Raw genomic sequence first — 18,375 nt, 5'->3', positions numbered from 1 at the left:
TTGCTAAGCGGACCCCAGGCTCCCATGAGCAAAATGCCGGGATAACAAGGAAGATGATACGCGGGACGAAATTCTTCTCGTCTTGTTTTTGTCCCCAAAAAATGTAACGGAGCGGAGCTTTCTATGGGGTGAAATTAAGTTTTAAATTTTTTCAAGAGTCATATTCTACGGCTAGAGAGTCATGCTATAGCACTCAACTTTTTTTATTTATTTGATAAAAGGCAAAAAATGTGTCGTTTTCAATCAAAAGGTACATTGTCGCTTGCCATAAGATCGCTCTGACAGGTTATTCGTATAAAGATACAATCCAATTTCGTCCTTATGGTAAGCGACAATGTGGTACCTTTTGGTTGAAAACGTCACAAATAGCAGCGTGACAGTGGCCATAAAAAAAAAAGAAAAAGTTTTTGACCCACGCAATAAACCAATACAATAAAAACCAATCTCATTTCTATAGGAATGCTTTATTAACAAAAATGTCTACACGTTAAAACAAAACAGTACAAATATTTCAAAAATCGCTTAAGAACAGTTACAAACTAATAATAAATAAATAAATACAATCTAAATGACTGAAATGTACGCCTCTGCGTAGTGGCCATTTTCTAACGGTTTAATTCCAAATTAGACGTTATGACTATCACAATAAAGTCTAATTTCGAACTAATACCAAAATAGTAACAAGTGAAATTTCAATGTCTCATAGACAAGAGTATATTAAGACGCATAAAATGGGGCATTTTCTATGAAAAGGGACCTTATTGTCGATGTCGCTTACGCCGCACAGCGTCGCGCGGCATTGTATTTATATCGAGCATCGTTAATAATGGCGTAAGCGCCATCGACAATAAGGTCCCTTTTTATAGAAAATACCACAAATAGTGCATTCACAAAGATAGATTATGTAAGATGTCTAACTCGTGATTAGAATTTGACAGGTGATGTAGATGGCTCTCCATGTTTAGTCTATAAGATTTTATAAAAACCGGCCAACCGCGAGTCGGACTCGCCCACCAAAGGGTTCCGTACTTTTTAGTATTTGTTGTTATAGCGGCAACAGAAATACATCATCTGTGAAAATTTCAACTGTCTAGCTATCACGGTTCATGAGATACAGCCTCGTGACAGACAGACGGACAGCGGAGTCTTAGTAATAGGGTCCCGTTTTTACCCTTTGGGTACGAAACCCTAAAAACCAAATGAAATTAGGTTTCGGCAAAAAGTTTGAAACTTCGGAAATTTTATTTGATTTTTAATTTCTACCCAGAATAACAAGCATTTTTAACGCTAATGTTATACAATTTTTAAGAATATTGTCTAATAATTCCAAAAATCTAATAAAAAATGGCGATAAACATGTTTTTTTAATAGCTCAATAGAAATACAAAATAATACAACATGCGCAATGGTGCTCCGACATTAGCTGTTATACATAGAGTAACTTATACTAGAGCGGTACTGTCATAGTAAATTTTGTAACCCCAGTAAATTCACTGCCATCTGTCGACACACTTTAAAACTAAAAATAAAGATTTATAAAAATACGATAGAATGTATTTAAATATAGATAAATGATTTTTTTTATTTGCATTAATTATTTTTATGATTTTGACCCATGTTCTTTTAATGATATGCGTTAAAATTGTTAAATAACAAACGAAACCGTCAACGCCATCTATACGACTGTAGGCCAAAACTAGTAGCGCCCTCTGAACGAGAATCAAATTTTCTTGATTTTCGAGGCACGTTTTTTCCTTAGACTGTATCCATCTATAACGGAGTTATATCTATCTTTGCTGTTATATAATGTTATGTCATATAATGTATGTTATTATGTTATAACATTGTTCGACAGGGACAAGATAATAAAACAATATCAATACTTACATGCAGTCCCTGTCACAAGATATTATATCATCCTAAGGCCCAGCCATATAGATCAAAAATCCAAAATATGCCACTGAAATTGGCAAAAACATTTATTTACATACAAGATATATACAGTGGTACTACGTAAACGAAATTAATAACTAGCTTAAATCTAAAATAGGCCCTTGAGGCATTGTACCAAGGATGCTGGCGGCATTTCCCCGCTGTATCGCAATGCTGATACGTTGTGCGAGAAAGCCGCCAGCTCTTCGGTCACCAGTTACGTCAACCAGACGCTTCGCGATTTCTGCAAACAACTTATGCGCGCTGGGACCCCATGGACCTAGAGTTTCAACTCCAGATTTCAAATTTCACTGAAATTTGAACCTATAGTGTAGGAAATAGAGGTGATTTTGCGTTGATGGAAAATTGAACAAATCAAAGCAAAAGTGACTTTTGTTCCAATTGAATATGGTTTAAATTTCATCAAACTGAAGTGTACCATAGGTAGGACCAAAGATAGATATAACTCCGTAATAGATGGATACAGTCTCAGGAAAAAAAGTGCCTCGAAAATCAAGAAAATTTGATTCTCGTTCAGAGGGCGCTACTAGTTTTGGCCTACAGTCGTATAGATGGCGTTGACGGTTTCGTTTGTTATTAAACAATTTTACGCATATCAGTGAAAGAACATGGGTCAAAATCATAAAAATAATTAATGCAAATAAAAAAAAAACATTTATCTATATTTAAATACATTCTATCGTATTTTTATAAATCTTCATTTTTAGTTTTAAAGTGTGTCGACAGATGGCAGTGAATTTACTAGGGTTACAAACAGGGACCGGCCCGCTATCCCTTATCGGGGTTTTATAAGGGTATTGCATAAGGCTTAACTCACCATACCCTTTACCAGACGAAACCCTTTGTTTTGGTTTTAAAAACCCTTATATAAAGCTACCACATTTGAGTAATCGGTAGCCCAAATACCCTTACAAAACCCTTATCATCCGCTCACCAACACCTTGCATATTGCTTATAAGGGTTAGCCTTATAAAGGGCTTCCCTTTTAGCATATAAGCGTGCTAATTTAAGTCATCTACCTTGTTCATAAAGCACACATTACTTCGAATTCGAGCGATCGTCGGCGGCGACGGCGGCGTTCTTTGACTAGGCACGTATTTTCTTTCCTTTTCATACACTACCGTAGATATATACTAATCCTGTCTCTTTCACGCAAAGGGAAACCTTTATAAAAAGCGCTTAAAGATAAGGGTAATCCTTATTAAGAGCTAGCCTTATTTTTGGTTAGCTTTTCGGTAAGGGTTAGTCAAAGGTAAGGGTATGAATGGGCTTGCAGTTCAAAAGGGAAAGTCTTTCAATGTGTTAGCCGTGTTTAAGTGTCGCCCATTGAAAGGGTTTTATCGCGGAAAGGGTTGTCCGGTCCCTGGTTACAAAATTTACTATGACAGTACCGCTCTAGTATAAGTTACTCTATGGTAGGACCTTGGGCCTTAGGAGGATATCACATTTCATAACAGCCAATGTGAAGCACCATAAACACTAATCCTTTTATATAAACAGTTACATTCAGTTCATCTAAAAATACATGATTTTAGGGTAAAATTGTGTCAAAACATTAAGAAAACTACTCGCGCAGTTTCAACCGATAACGTCTGAAAGATTAAAAAGTTAAAAGGTAAAAGTTTCCGATTAAAATTGTCAGTAAAAAAAAGAGTTTTGAATGATTCACGGTTAGTTTCACTAGACTTATATTGACCGGGATATAGACCGTGATTACCTTTTGTATTGTTTGTGAGCTCCCGATATTTCGACGCAGTTACATGCATCATGTTCTGTTGATGATATCGGGAGCTCACAAATAATACAAAAGGTAATCACGGTCTATATCCCGGTCAATATAAGTCTAGTAAAAAAAGACTCATGACATGAGGGCTACCGCGTTTAATTTCGCCGCTAGGGGCGCTAGTGTAGATGGAGGTCTTTCAAAATGTCAAATGCATAGAAGTTTGGGGGTTTCAAGCTTTTTTATCGGGAATTCTCACTCCTTATTCATAATTGTGGTAAATCTTTGTCCATCTTTGATTAATCATGGTAAACAATAGATATAGCTCAATACATGTTAGTGGTTTGGAAAAAGTGCCAACTAAAATGTGCAAAATTAAACAGGTTAAAAAAATGGCACATTTAGACGTTAAAATACCTTTGTGTATATTAGAACGTATTGATTTTATAAAAATAAGCATAGAAGAATTTCGAGATCCGTTTTTCTGGACCTACATCTACAGTGGCGCCAACTGGTGAGCACAAAAACGGTAGCCCTCATTACAGGAAGTATAAGAAATGATTTTTCAAAACGACTTACGGGTTTATCGGTCGAAAATACGCATAAGACTGTATAGAAAGACATATGTGAGTCTAATCACATTTACAAAATGTGCCATTTGCTTTAACTTTAAATACCTTTAATACCATTTCGGCCACAAGGTAATTTTTTAAAACAGTGGCCCATCTTAAAACATAGGTACATATTATGGTGTTGTTCTGACAGCGGACTAGATGGCGTTGCGAACTGCATTTTTCAATAAAATCTGTTCAGTAGATTGTAAAAGAGATGTAACGTTTAAAAAAACTTACTCCCTAGCAGGCGTGGCACACTCCGCGATTTCGTCGCGTCGCTACAAGTATATGTGGGCCACACCAATTTTGGTGTCTAGCCATAGTGGTTGCCGCGCACCGCTACGGAACGGACGCCTGCTCGCGCTAGCGCCACCTAGCGGTCATATCTGTTGTAATAGACGCGTTTCAAACGTTCACTATTTGAACCGAACCGAACTTCGAGTGTATGGGGCTTTTAGACTTAAAATAACGTTGAACCCGTTAGGTACACCCCACACTAGCGTGTCCCGACTGTCCCGAGCGTCTAGTCAACTGTATGACTGCTGTTCGACGCAACGTTGGCGCAACTGCGCGGCGACGCCATTTTCCATAGCGCTGACTGGACGCCAACGCTCAAAAAGCGCTAGTGGGGTGGCCCTTAGCCACTTCTGGTACTGACACTAACATCCTTAAGTTACATTTAGGCCCTGTTCATTCGTCATTATGGAGGGAGAGGTAAGGAGAACACTCTTTGTGTAAACAAGTTGCGACTACAATATTTTGATGACCGCTCTGGCCCAGTGGGTAGTGACCCTGCCTGTGAAGCCGAAATGAAATGAAATGAAATGAAATGCGTTTATTTGCTTAACATTATGTACAGATAAGATGGTAGAGTCAAAAGTATTATGTCCAGATAATGTCAATACCTTATAATAGTAGGCATGCAAAATAATTTAAAACTTAAAACCTATTAACATTATATTACATATTTACACAATCAATTACAATAATTTATTAAACATTTACATTTACAAATTGAAATTAGAGCCAAGAATAGGCGAATTAATAAATAATAAAATGTCACAAGATTAATAAAAATCTACATTTAAATATTCCTTAACGCTATAAAAATTGTGCTCGCTTAAAAATATTATAATTGCACGTCTAAATTTAATAAATGGCATGTCTCTTAACGATTGTGGCAGTTTATTATATATTGTGTATGTCATCCCATCTACATTATTTCGATAAAGAGCCAAATTGTTTTTTGTACTAAGAAGTTGGTTCAATCGATAAGCTCTAGCATTTGGATTTACTTGAGCTATAAAAGTAAAGTATTCGTAATGTTTTTTTACAAAAATGCATATTTCTGCTATATATATACATGCCAAAGGAAGAATTTTAAGTTTTTTAAACATGGGCTTACACGATTGTCTTGTACCAATACCGCATAATGCTCTGACGCACTTTTTTTGGGCTTTGAATGCTCTATCAATGTCAACAGAGTTACCCCAGATTATAACGCCATATCGTAACACAGATGACACATAGCTATGATAGGCGTTTAAAGCTGTTTCTAGGGATGCGACTTGTTTTAGCCGTTTGAGTGCGTACACAAATCGGTTTACTTTAGTGCATACAAGGTCAATATGTTTTTTCCAGTTACAGTGTTCGTCAAGAGTTAATCCCAAAAAGACAGTAGAATTAACCATTTCTACTTTAACATTATTGTACATTACATTTAAAGATAATGCTTGGCTCTTATTTGTTCTAAATTGTACAGCTTTGGTTTTACTAATATTAATTTTAAGATCATGTATATTCAGCCAATTTACTATGGTTCTAATGGTTTCGTTTATCTCATTTTCAAAGGTATCCACGTTCGTACATTTAAACAATAAAGTCGTGTCGTCGGCAAATAATATACATTTGTGTGTTGTTACATCGGGAAGGTCATTGATATATAAAAGAAACAATAATGGTCCTAAAATGCTTCCTTGAGGAACTCCTCGTCGATTAAGTTTATATTCAGACATGACACAGACTTTTTCGTCATTAACTACTTTAGATACTTCTGTACACTGCCTCCTATCACTTAGGTAGCCAGTAAGCCAGTCATGGGCTTTCCCTCTAATGCCATAATCGTAAAGTTTATTGAGAAGCGTTTTATGGTTTACAAAATCAAATGCTTTAGACATGTCTAAAAATAATGCTATAACAGGTTCTTTACGATCAAGACACTCTGTAACATATTTAACTAAAGAAAAACTAGCCAGAGACGTCGATTTACCTGACTGAAATCCGAACTGATCCGTGCTTAGTAGTTTGTTTTTTTGTAGGAAATCATATAATCTTTTAGCAATCACTTTTTCGAACACCTTTGAAATTATTGGGATAAGAGTGATAGGTCTATAGTTATTCATGTCTAGAGCGTTACCTTTTTTGTATATTGGCTTAACTATCGAGTATTTAAGACGATCCGGAAATATACCTGTGGTGATAGAGAGATTAATTAGATACGTCAGAGGAATAGCTAACTTTTGAGCGCATAATTTTAATAATTTGGTGCTTATAAAGTCATATCCAACTGAATTTGTGTTATTTAGTGAAAAAATAATGTTTAACACCTCATTTTCCGATACGGGAGTTAAATACATAGAGTTTATTTGGTTGTATTTATGAGAACTGTGTAGAGGCGCTGTAGTCGTATTATTTTTACAAGTAAGGTCTATGAAAAAATTATTAAATGCTTCCGCTAGTTCTAGGGGGTCATCTATGAATTTTCCATTGTTGTATATTTGGTCAACCTGTTTTGTAAATCCCTTGGTGTTAATATTTCGATGAATTACTGACCACGTTGCTCTACATTTGTTTCTAGCGGTTTTAATGGTCTTTTTGTTGACCATGCGTTGAGCTTTATTAATGCAACGTCGTAGCGTTTTTGAGTAGTTAATGTAAAGTCTTTTACAAAGTGACTTATCACTTGCAGTTGATTTCCTGTAAGAGAGATAGAGACAGCGCTTTTGTTTGCAGCATTTCCGTATCCCTTTCGTTATCCATGGCGAGTTTTTAGTCTTTTGAGTAATTCTCACCTTAATTTTCGGAAAATATAATTCAAAAAACAGGATTAGTAAATCATGGAACTCATTGAATGCTGCATTTATCTCATTATTAGTAAATAAATTATGAAAAGATAAAGAATGTATAGCATTGAAGAATTTCTGTGTATTTTCCACACTAAAGTCTCGCCTATATTCGTACCAGTTTCTAAGATATTTTAGTTTCCCTACATCAAATGAGACAAACTGTCCTGTATTATGATCCGACAAGCCTAAATGGTCATTTCGACTCAATACCTGCGCCATGTTGCTGGCAACGAGGTCTATACACGACGATTGTCGCGTCGGTGCAGCGGTATGAATTTTAAAATTATTTGATTCCAAAATGCTAATTAATTCTTGACTTATCTTATCAGTTTTGAGTATGTTAATATTCCAGTCTCCACACAAGATAATTTTGCTTTGTTTTTTATTTATTTTGGAAAGCAGATAATTTAGTTTTTCTAAGAATACCAGTACATTCGAAGAGGGAGTCCTGTATATACAGATAACAATCAGTCCCGTTTGCTCTATCTGTATTCCACAACATTCAAATACATAGTTTTCTGCAATTTGAGCGCAAATATTTAATGTTTTATAATCTAATTCATTTTTAAGCAAAATGCATGAACCGCCTCTTCTTTCACGGAGGCGCGAGAAAAAAGCCGCCATTTTGTATTTGTTAATGCAAACGTTTTGTTCCATTCCTTTTTTAAGAAAAGTTTCAGTTAGGCATAGGATATTAATAGGCTCTTTTTTTGCGGAATATTCTTCCAAAACAATTTCTAGCTCATCCTGTTTTTTTAAGACACTAGCTATATTCTGGTGTAATAACTGGAAACTTGTAGTATAATCGTGGTGAGCTTTTGTAGTTTTTAATTTTGTTTTAGGCACGAAAGGAATGAGAGTGCGTTGCTATATTAGGGTCATTTGTTACAGGAGACGAGGGGTCAGTCTGTGCACCTATATTATATTTTTTGGGCGAGACTTTTTGTTCCGGTTGGTTGAACTTGTTAAATTGCTCTATATACAAGATAATTTTCTTGATACCTTGAAATATCTGTTTTACACCGTTGTTATTTACAAATCCAGACGCTCTGCTAAACATATCGTACTCAAATGACAGTTCGAGATTTGAGTCAAGCAAAAATGAGTACTCGTATTTTAAGTTATCACAATAAAGTAAATTATTAAAAGTTTCAATCCTCCAATTTAACATAATACCTGTATTTTTACACTTGTATGTAGGTAAACATATGATGAAGTTTGTGTAGTCTAATTTTGATAAAGTATTTCTTATAATGTTCACTAAACCCTGGTAATCTTTAGTTTCCTTAAAGTCTTCTTCCCCGATGTAGATGATGCAATAATCCTGTTTCGTGAAGTTTATGGTTTTTTTGTTAATGTCACGAAACAATTCTGTAATTCCACAATTGGGCATTAAGTAATGACATATTTCTAAAGTGTTTGAAAGTGCATTCTGTGCCACTTGCAGTATTTTGTTTCTTTTGTTAGTACTTATTAGGCAAAGTTTCGGCCTTGCTATATGTTCCGTCGTTTCTATTGTGAGTGATGACGATATACTTTTTGAAGAATTAGCCTCCGGTGTTGTAGTCCGTTTCTTGGAATTCGCAGGCGTCGAAAGTTCTTTTTGGGCTAAGTCCGAGATTGGCGTGCTACTTATATGTAATTTCGTGGGTAGAGGTAATATAGAGTTTCGAGATTTAGTCTTGCTAGCGGTTTTCTTCTTTTTCTTACCTCTTACGGTTGAAATTGAATTATTAGGTGTATTTTCATTTAATATTTTGCGATAAGTATTTATTTTGATATAGCAATTGTCAAGTGTATTTTTTAGTTTAGTAATGTCACTATTTAAGCGAGCAATTTCTTCGTGAGCGCTTAGTAGCTGTATCGTTAATTGCTGGTTTGCAGACTGCAAGCTCACTATTTCAGAACTATTCAAATCGGGTATATTGGGCAGACTTAACTGTTCCTGTATACTATGTATACTACTTGATATTGACATAGAGTCCGAGTCGTCCGTGACTGTAGATATATCAAGATTTTCGTCCGAAATATGGAAAGATTTCCTAGCCTTTCGTTTTGTGACATAGTCGATACCGGTATTTATTTTGCTATCGCAGGAGCTCTCTTCCAATGCTTTCGAGGTGTTAACGCGTTTAGGAGACTCTTGTGTCTCACACAAGTTAGTACCTATTGCATACTGTTCCACACTGCACTGATTGTCGACACATGGGTCCTCGTCGCGCTGCTCCTCGCCATGTTCAACTTTGCGCTGCTCCTCTTCAAATTGTTTCGAGTGGTTTTGCTCTGAAGTATGTTGCTTCTCAGTGGGCTGATTTTCGTCAAGCGGTTTCACCTCTCCCGGCTCTCCCCGTATTCCGCTATTTTGCTGTTGGAGGCGTTGACTCTCGTCGCTCTGCCGCTCTGTAGACTGCGAAATTTGACTATTTTCACGTACGTCAGCTGTACATGACGTTTTGGGTGGTAAATCACTATGTATTGAGGTAGGTGTTAGTTGTGAAGAGTCATCATTTACTTTGCTTGACGATTCAAGAGTATGGGACTCAGATGTCACACTCTTAGTTGCTGTGTTTAGGTTTGTTACACAGTTGCTACATTTCCATGTCTGTTTATTTTTAATTGTCATAAGTAAAAACCTCTTGGAGCTAACATTAGTGGTACATTTCCGATGGTATGTATGTTTACACTTAGAACATTTTAAAAATTCCTTTGTGGTAATAGTCGTTTTGCATTTTTTGCAAATAATTTTAGTCAATGATTTTCTGGAACTCAAAACTTTGACGGTTTTTGTGGACATGGTGCTATAATATAAATAGATCGTTATTTAATGTTAGCGCCCTCTTTAATGGATTCCGTGTACTAAGATGTCTCTTTGCCTTCGATCACAACCTTGATCCACGTGGTAACGCTATTTTATCATAGATGGCGCTGTCTTCAATATTTGTAGGCGAGTCGAACAAACTGTTATTTTTTTGCCTTAATTTAGAGATTATGCTGTATGTACCTCCAAAAATAGTTATTCTTCCGTTTTTTTCTTATTATTGACACTTTAGTAATGTATATGTTATGAATTTAGTCACAAAAATCCACGAACTCTTGATATTGTCACTCAAAAACACTTAGTCACTGCCTAAATTTTATGAACCGTTTTCATTTTATCTATTGATCAGTTCTTATAAATAACACTTGTTGTTGCGAATTGGTCCATTGTTGTCATTTTGAACACACTTTAAAGTCAAAAACACATTAAAAACTATTTTTTTGTTTATTTAAGCTCGAGACGTCACACAGAGTACTGTTGATCGTGGTAGCGCCATCTACCGTTGGTCCGATGGTCCTGGGTTCAAATCCCGGTAAGGGCATTTATTTGTGTGTTGAGCACAGATATTTGTTCCTGAGTCATGGATGTTTTCTATGTATTTAAGTATTTGTATATTACATATATCGTTGTCTGAATACCCACAACTCAAACCTTCTTGAGCCTACCGTGGGATCAATTTGTGTAAGAATGTTCCTAAAGAAAAAAAATAAAAAAAAAAATTGATAAAAAATTCAAATCATTGACAGCACACTTCACTCCGTCAAATAACGGCTAAGCTGAAAGCTACTCTAGTACTCTAGCGCCACTCTGGAGAGATTTGGAACTATTTATAACTGACAACTGGACCCTTTTGCAACTGTTCTCCCTGAGAGTTTTCTCCTTACCTCTACCCTCCATATTCGTCATGTTGCTTCGGTAGTCATTCGGCCGAGCTTTCTTTCTCCTTCTTATTATAAGAGTGAAAGAGAACAAAAATCCTATGCTGCCCAAATTTTATATGAATATTTTTTTTTTCGAAAATTGCGCTACGTAATATTTGTAGCCCCCTAAGAATGAATAGGGAATATTACGCAAAACTTTGCGTAGAGGGCGTCACTAGCACAATCAGAGAGGCAGATGACGAAATTTAGATTTTCGAGTTTCGCGGTCACCTGAAAACAAACCGCCTTGTGCATCAATGGAATAGTGAAAACTTAAAAAAAAAACTGTATAAGGCATAGTTTGTATAAGTTACTCTATGGTTTAGTATGTGCTCTAGTGCTGCACTCTGGCGGCAGGACATTGCAGTAATATTCCCTATTTAGCTACGTCTCAACCTCCTTTACATTATATATGAGCCATTCTCAATCAAAAGGGTACTTATTGTCGCTTGACAGTAAGGTGCTATTTCCATAAAAATTGAATTTAAAATCAACCTTATCAACAACCGACAATGTGGTACCTTTTAGTTGAAAACGTCACATATTAAAAAAACATACTACCTAAGCAATATGGCTTCAAATATACACAATACGCTCAAAGCGTAACTAATAAAATACTAACAGGTATTTTCCATACAAAACGTATACTAGGCATAATCATAGCTCACTCACTTTTAAGTCACAAGTATTAACACTCAGTACATTTCCCTGTTCCAGGTAACGCCTGGTATTTACCAGGTATTTTTACCTGTTACTTTTACCAGGTATTTTACCTGTTACTTTTATCAGGTATTTTTACCTGTTACTTTTACCAGGTATTTTCATTCGCCTTTTAACCGTTTGCTGAATTCTTCTTGTTGCATTTCTCGCCATTCTTTCTTCGCCTTCATGCGTTTTAGTTGGCCGTCCCTGAAATAAAAAAAAGTTTATTAACTAAATTATATAACGATGAACTGAAGGTCTACGGTTTAACTGAGGTGTTTGGTACGAAGTTATTACATATAGATAGATAGAATACTCTTTATTGGCACACCTCAGTAAAAGATACAGCTTACAGAAACAATACACATACACACATACAACAACAACAACACACATACATACAACAACAATATACATACATAATAGAATACTCTTTATTGGCACACCTCAGTAAAAGATACAGCTTACAGAAACAATACACATACACACATACAACAACAACAACACACATACATACAACAACAATATACATACATAATAGAATACTCTTTATTGGCACACCTAAGTAAAAGATACAGCTTACAGAAACAATATAATAATTGTAATAATAAACTTTATCAATAGAACTACGAACACAAATTGTATATTGTAATGTAGTATAAATTTATTATAATTATATGGTTGACATTGTATATTATAGTATGGCTGAATTGACGTGTAAAATTTGTACAATTTTATCAATAAATGTATCTTATCTTATACATATACACACATACAACAACAACAACACACATACATACAACAACAATATACATACATATTTATTATAAGTTATTAAAGTTAGAATATATTTAAAAGCTTATGCCAGCGCCACATTTGTATCTTGTATTTGGCAAATATTCGTGTTGCATCCCTTTTGTTTTGTATGTCAAAGGAAAGAGATGCAACACGAATATTTGCCAAATACAGCGAAGTGTGGTGCCAGCATTAGAATAAAATTTATTCCTTATAAATGTCACCGGTACTTTCGTTTTTTATAATAAAAAAATACTAAAATGTAATATTTGACGTTTTTAATGTGCCTAATCTTGACATCTGCGGATGTGAGCCTTTTAAATATTCGCATCCGCGGATGTCAAAAAATCAGCATCCGCAGCATCCCTGATTCACACTCACCACTGCAGGTCTATAAGACCCCCTCGAGCGGCCACGCAAGCCTTCACGCGGTTGGCGAAGGCGACGGCGTCCTCTCTCTCCCCCCTCCTCATGGGGGGTAGGTACCATACATCACAGACGATGGCCCAAGAAGACATCATGTTGAGAAGATAATGTAACATTCCGTAGCGTGAGCTATTCCAGAATGCATCGCCAAAACGGGGATCGTATCTGAAATATTGAAAATAATATTTTTTGTCCAAAAAATCCATTTTTGATACAAGCAAAACATCTCCGTAATAGATGGATACAGTCTAAGGAAAAAACGTGCCTCGAAAATGAAGAAAATTTTATTCTCGATCAGATGGCGCCACTACCACAAGAGTGAATAGGCTGTTACTGAACCGGTGAGCTCCATCTTAGGCCCTGTCTTCACTTTCCATCAGGTGTGACTAGGGCCAATCGCCGATCAGTTTATAATAAAAAAAAAAAAAACCTTTGGCCTACTCTCGAATAGGGCGTTGACGGTTTCGTTTGTTATTTAACAATTTTAACGCATACCACTTAAAAAATTTGGGTCAAAATCATATAAAAAAAAACATTTATCCATATATAAATACATTTTATGGTATTTTTATACATCTTCATTTTTAGTTTTAATCGTGTGTCGATAGATGGCAGTGAATTTACTGTAGATACAAAATTTACTATGACAGTACCGCTTTATCCTATTATATCCTCTTTGATACAAGCTTTTATCGCTGCCTGTATTTTTCTTTCGAAAGGCAACTAATACTCATCGAGACAATTCTAAAAACCCCAGTTTTATCACAGAGTTTCTATTTTCAGATTTTTAGACTCCGTAATAGATGGATACAGTCTAAGGAAAAAACGTGCCTCGAAAATCACGAAAATTTGATTCTCGATCAGATGGCGCCACTAGCTTTGGCCTACTCTCGTATAAGAGGGCGTTGACGGTTTCGTTTCTTATTTATAATTTTAACGCATATCAGTGAAAGAACATGGGTCAAAATCATAAAAATAATTAATGCAAATAGAAAAATCCATATTTAAATACATAAAAAAAAAAAAAAAAAAAAATGAATTAAATTTATATGAATTTCATGTTAACAATTTTTGTTTTGTACAATAAAGTGATTTACTACTACTACTACTAAATACATTTTATCGTATTTTTATAAATCTTCATTTTTAGTTTTAAAGTGTGTCGAAAGATGGCAGTGAATTTACTGGGGTTACAAAATTTACTATGACAGTACCGCTCTATCCTATTATAAAAAAAAAAAAAACATTTTCAGAACATTCAAAATTCCATACAATATTGTTAGTACCATCGTTATAGCTATTAGAAAGAAGAAGAAAGAAAGAAAGAAAGAAAGAAAAAACATTTATTTGATGCCACAACATAGTACATAAAAAAGAAAAGCATGCAGACAAAAAAATAATTTGGACGCCAAAAAGGATCCCCACTCAGCATAGTGCCGCGGCAAACCGTGGCGCTGGTTTTCTGTGGGGACCTGGCTTAATCAAAAAATAATGGCGACACGTACGCCAACGACAGACAAATAAATTTACATTGACATTATATCCTCTTTGGTACAAGCTTTTATCGCTGTCTGTATTTTTCTTTCGACAGGCAACTAATACTCATCGAGATAATTCTAAAACCCCCAAAACACAATTAGGTTGCGTTGTTTTATCACAGAGTTTCTATTTTCCGATTTTTCCGTCGGACGTACCGTTTTTGATCTACAATAAAAAAATTGTATGCACACCTCCTGGGATGAAGCAACCTCGGATTACACGCATTCCGAACCATGTCCAGCTTGTTGGAAATGAATTTTTCGAAAATTACTGTAGATACAAAATTTACTATGACAGTACCGCTTTATCCTATTATATCCTCTTTGATACAAGCTTTTATCGCTGCCTGTATTTTTCTTTCGAAAGGCAACTAATACTCATCGAGACAATTCTAAAAACCCCAGTTTTATCACAGAGTTTCTATTTTCAGATTTTTAGACTCCGTAATAGATGGATACAGTCTAAGGAAAAAACGTGCCTCGAAAATCACGAAAATTTGATTCTCGATCAGATGGCGCCACTAGCTTTGGCCTACTCTCGTATAAGAGGGCGTTGACGGTTTCGTTTCTTATTTATAATTTTAACGCATATCAGTGAAAGAACATGGGTCAAAATCATAAAAATAATTAATGCAAATAGAAAAATCCATATTTAAATACATAAAAAAAAAAAAAAAAAAAAATGAATTAAATTTATATGAATTTCATGTTAACAATTTTTGTTTTGTACAATAAAGTGATTTACTACTACTACTACTAAATACATTTTATCGTATTTTTATAAATCTTCATTTTTAGTTTTAAAGTGTGTCGAAAGATGGCAGTGAATTTACTGGGGTTACAAAATTTACTATGACAGTACCGCTCTATCCTATTATAAAAAAAAAAAAAACATTTTCAGAACATTCAAAATTCCATACAATATTGTTAGTACCATCGTTATAGCTATTAGAAAGAAGAAGAAAGAAAGAAAGAAAGAAAGAAAAAACATTTATTTGATGCCACAACATAGTACATAAAAAAGAAAAGCATGCAGACAAAAAAATAATTTGGACGCCAAAAAGGATCCCCACTCAGCATAGTGCCGCGGCAAACCGTGGCGCTGGTTTTCTGTGGGGACCTGGCTTAATCTAAAAATAATGGCGACACGTACGCCAACGACAGACAAATAAATTTACATTGACATTATATCCTCTTTGGTACAAGCTTTTATCGCTGTCTGTATTTTTCTTTCGACAGGCAACTAATACTCATCGAGACAATTCTAAAACCCCCAAAACACAATAAGGTTGCGTTGTTTTATCACAGAGTTTCTATTTTCCGATTTTTCCGTCGGACGTACCGTTTTTGATCTACAATAAAAAAATTGATAAAGAGCAAAAATGTATGCACACCTCCTGGGATGGAGCAACCTCGGATTACACGCATTCCGAACCATGTCCAGCTTGTTGGAAATGAATTTTTCGAAAAAATCTAATTTGATTAGCCTATAGCACAGAATAAATAATAACTCACTAGCAAAATGCGTCTATTACGACAGATATGGCCGCTACGTGGCGCAAGCGCGAGCAGGCGTACGTTCCGTAGCGGTGCGCGGCAACCACTATGGCTAGACACCAAAATTGGTGTCGGCCGCATGTACTTGTAGCGACGCGACGATCGCGGAGTGAGCCACGCTAGGGTTACCAAATGTCAGGAATTTTGGCCGATAGTCAGGAATGCGGACGGAATACGAAAATGTCAGGAATTTTCATGAATTAATAGAATACTTGATTTATTTAATGATCCATGGCATCAGCATTTGTCATTCATGAAATACCTTGCCCAGAATCAGTAATCAGGGAATATGGCCTTCATTAATGTGTTTACGCAATCCATTGACTTAAATAAATGATGATGATTTACTACATGCAGAGCCAGGGTTGGAAATGGTTTGATGTTGGAACGGCTAGACCCCCCTCCCCAACCCGGTCATCACCGATATGAGCGTCAGGAAAAATATTCGCAAATCAGGTTTTTTTTAGATAATTCTAAATTTGTATCTGGTAACCCTAACCACGCATGGCTATAAGAACTTGACTTACTTAATGGCAACGGGGTAGATCCATCCGCCGACCTCGAAGCTGCCTTTCTTGAACTGCATCACCGAAGTGTTGTTGATGCAGGTCCCCTCCGGGAAGATCAGGATCGGAGGGTTGTCGGGGACTGATATGTGCTCTTTCAGTCTGCGGACAAAAAAAGATTTATGACATTATGACCCTATAACTTTTAGAGCGTCTCGCTAGATGTCGCTGAATTTTAGAAGGTAAAATCGATACTAATATCAAAGATAACTCCGTAATAGATGGATACAGTCTAAGGAAAAAACGTGCCATGATAATCAAGAAAATTTGATTCTCGAATAGATGGCGAAATTACATTTGGCCTACTCTCGAATAGATGGCGTTGACGGTTTCGTTTGTTATTTAACAATTTTAACGCATATCAGTGAAAGAAGATGAGTCAAAATGATATAAAAAAAATAATGCAAATAAAAAAAAAAACATTTATCCATATCATAGAGTAACTTGGGCGACATATTCGTTCACTCGAAAAAGCCCTTTAATAATGATTAAAAAAAAAACTAGAGTAACTTATACTAGAGCGGTATTGTCATAGTAAATTTTCTAACCCCAGTAAATTTACTGCCATCTGTCGATACACTTTAAAACTAAAAATGAAGATTTATAAAAATACGATAAAATGTATTTAAATATGGATAAATGATTTTTTTTATTTGCATTAATTATTTTTATGATTTTGACCCATGTTCTTTCACTGATATGCGTTAAAATTGTTAAATAACAAACGAAATCGTCAACGCATTCTATACGACTCTAGAACAAAACTAGTAGCGCCCTCTGAACGAGAATCAAATTTTCTTGATTTTCGAGGCACGTTTTTTCCTTAGACTGTATCCATCTATTACGGAGTTATATCTAGTTATTATATCTTTGATCCATATATAAATACATATTATGGTATTTTTATACATCTTCATAGGTGGCAGTGAATTTACTGTGGCTGCAAAATTTACTATGACAGTACCGCTCTATCCTATTATATAGTTTTTGGTATTAGTCATATGTAATTGGGAGCCTTACCTCCTGGCCACGGCGTGCCGGTCCTTGACCTCGGACCTCTCGAACCAGATGTGGGGGGAGGCGCGAGCCAGCGCCCTCTGTAGGAGGCCTAGGAAACCACCGTGCCGCTGTCCTATCTGAAAATTAAAGGTAAGTTATTAATAAGTTTATACGTAATGTTTCTTCCTTAGACGTTCCAAAGATTTTAAAAGACATCATAGAATTAACTATGAAATTTTCTATATAAATAAAAATTGCAAATATTTTAAAGGTGCAGACGATTTGGTGCAACCATAGAGAAATAAGTAAGCATAGAGTGCTCACTCCATACATCAGTTTTGTTACCATAACCAAAGACAGATATAACTCCGTAATAGATGTATACAGTCTAAGGAATAAACGTGCCTCGAAAATCAAGAACATTTGATTCTCGTTCAGAGGGCGCTACTAGCTTTGGCCTACTGTCGTATAGATGGCGTTGACGGTTTCGTTTGTTATTTAACAATTTTAACGCATATCAGTGAAAGAACATGGGTCAAAATCATAAAAATAATTAATGCAAATAAAATTTTTTTTTTATCCATATTTAAATACATTTTATCGTATTTTTATAAATCTTCATTTTTAGTTTTAAAGTGT

At 35.5% G+C, this 18,375-nt stretch overlaps 1 protein-coding gene across 2 annotated transcripts in view; it reads right to left on the bottom strand.

Moving 5' to 3' along the window:
* Positions 1 to 445: 445 nt before the first annotated feature.
* The window catches only part of LOC134751998 (glycerol-3-phosphate acyltransferase 4), a 63,826-nt gene continuing 45,896 nt past the window's right edge, over positions 446 to 18,375 (bottom strand). For both annotated transcript variants that reach the window (XM_063687548.1, XM_063687547.1), the window contains exons 7-10: positions 17,758 to 17,873; positions 16,699 to 16,839; positions 13,032 to 13,241; positions 446 to 12,062 (exon numbers count right to left, since the gene is read on the bottom strand). In XM_063687548.1, the coding sequence (XP_063543618.1) occupies positions 11,975 to 12,062; positions 13,032 to 13,241; positions 16,699 to 16,839; positions 17,758 to 17,873 (555 nt within the window). In that variant the 3' untranslated portion in view covers positions 446 to 11,974. The remainder of the gene's footprint in view (positions 12,063 to 13,031; positions 13,242 to 16,698; positions 16,840 to 17,757; positions 17,874 to 18,375) is intronic.

This window comes from Cydia strobilella, chromosome 24 (assembly GCF_947568885.1).
Source record: "Cydia strobilella chromosome 24, ilCydStro3.1, whole genome shotgun sequence".
NCBI classification, from domain to species: Eukaryota; Metazoa; Arthropoda; class Insecta; order Lepidoptera; family Tortricidae; genus Cydia; species Cydia strobilella.
Note: the sequence above shows the minus strand (reverse complement) of the source record. Positions and strands in the feature narration are given on the sequence as shown.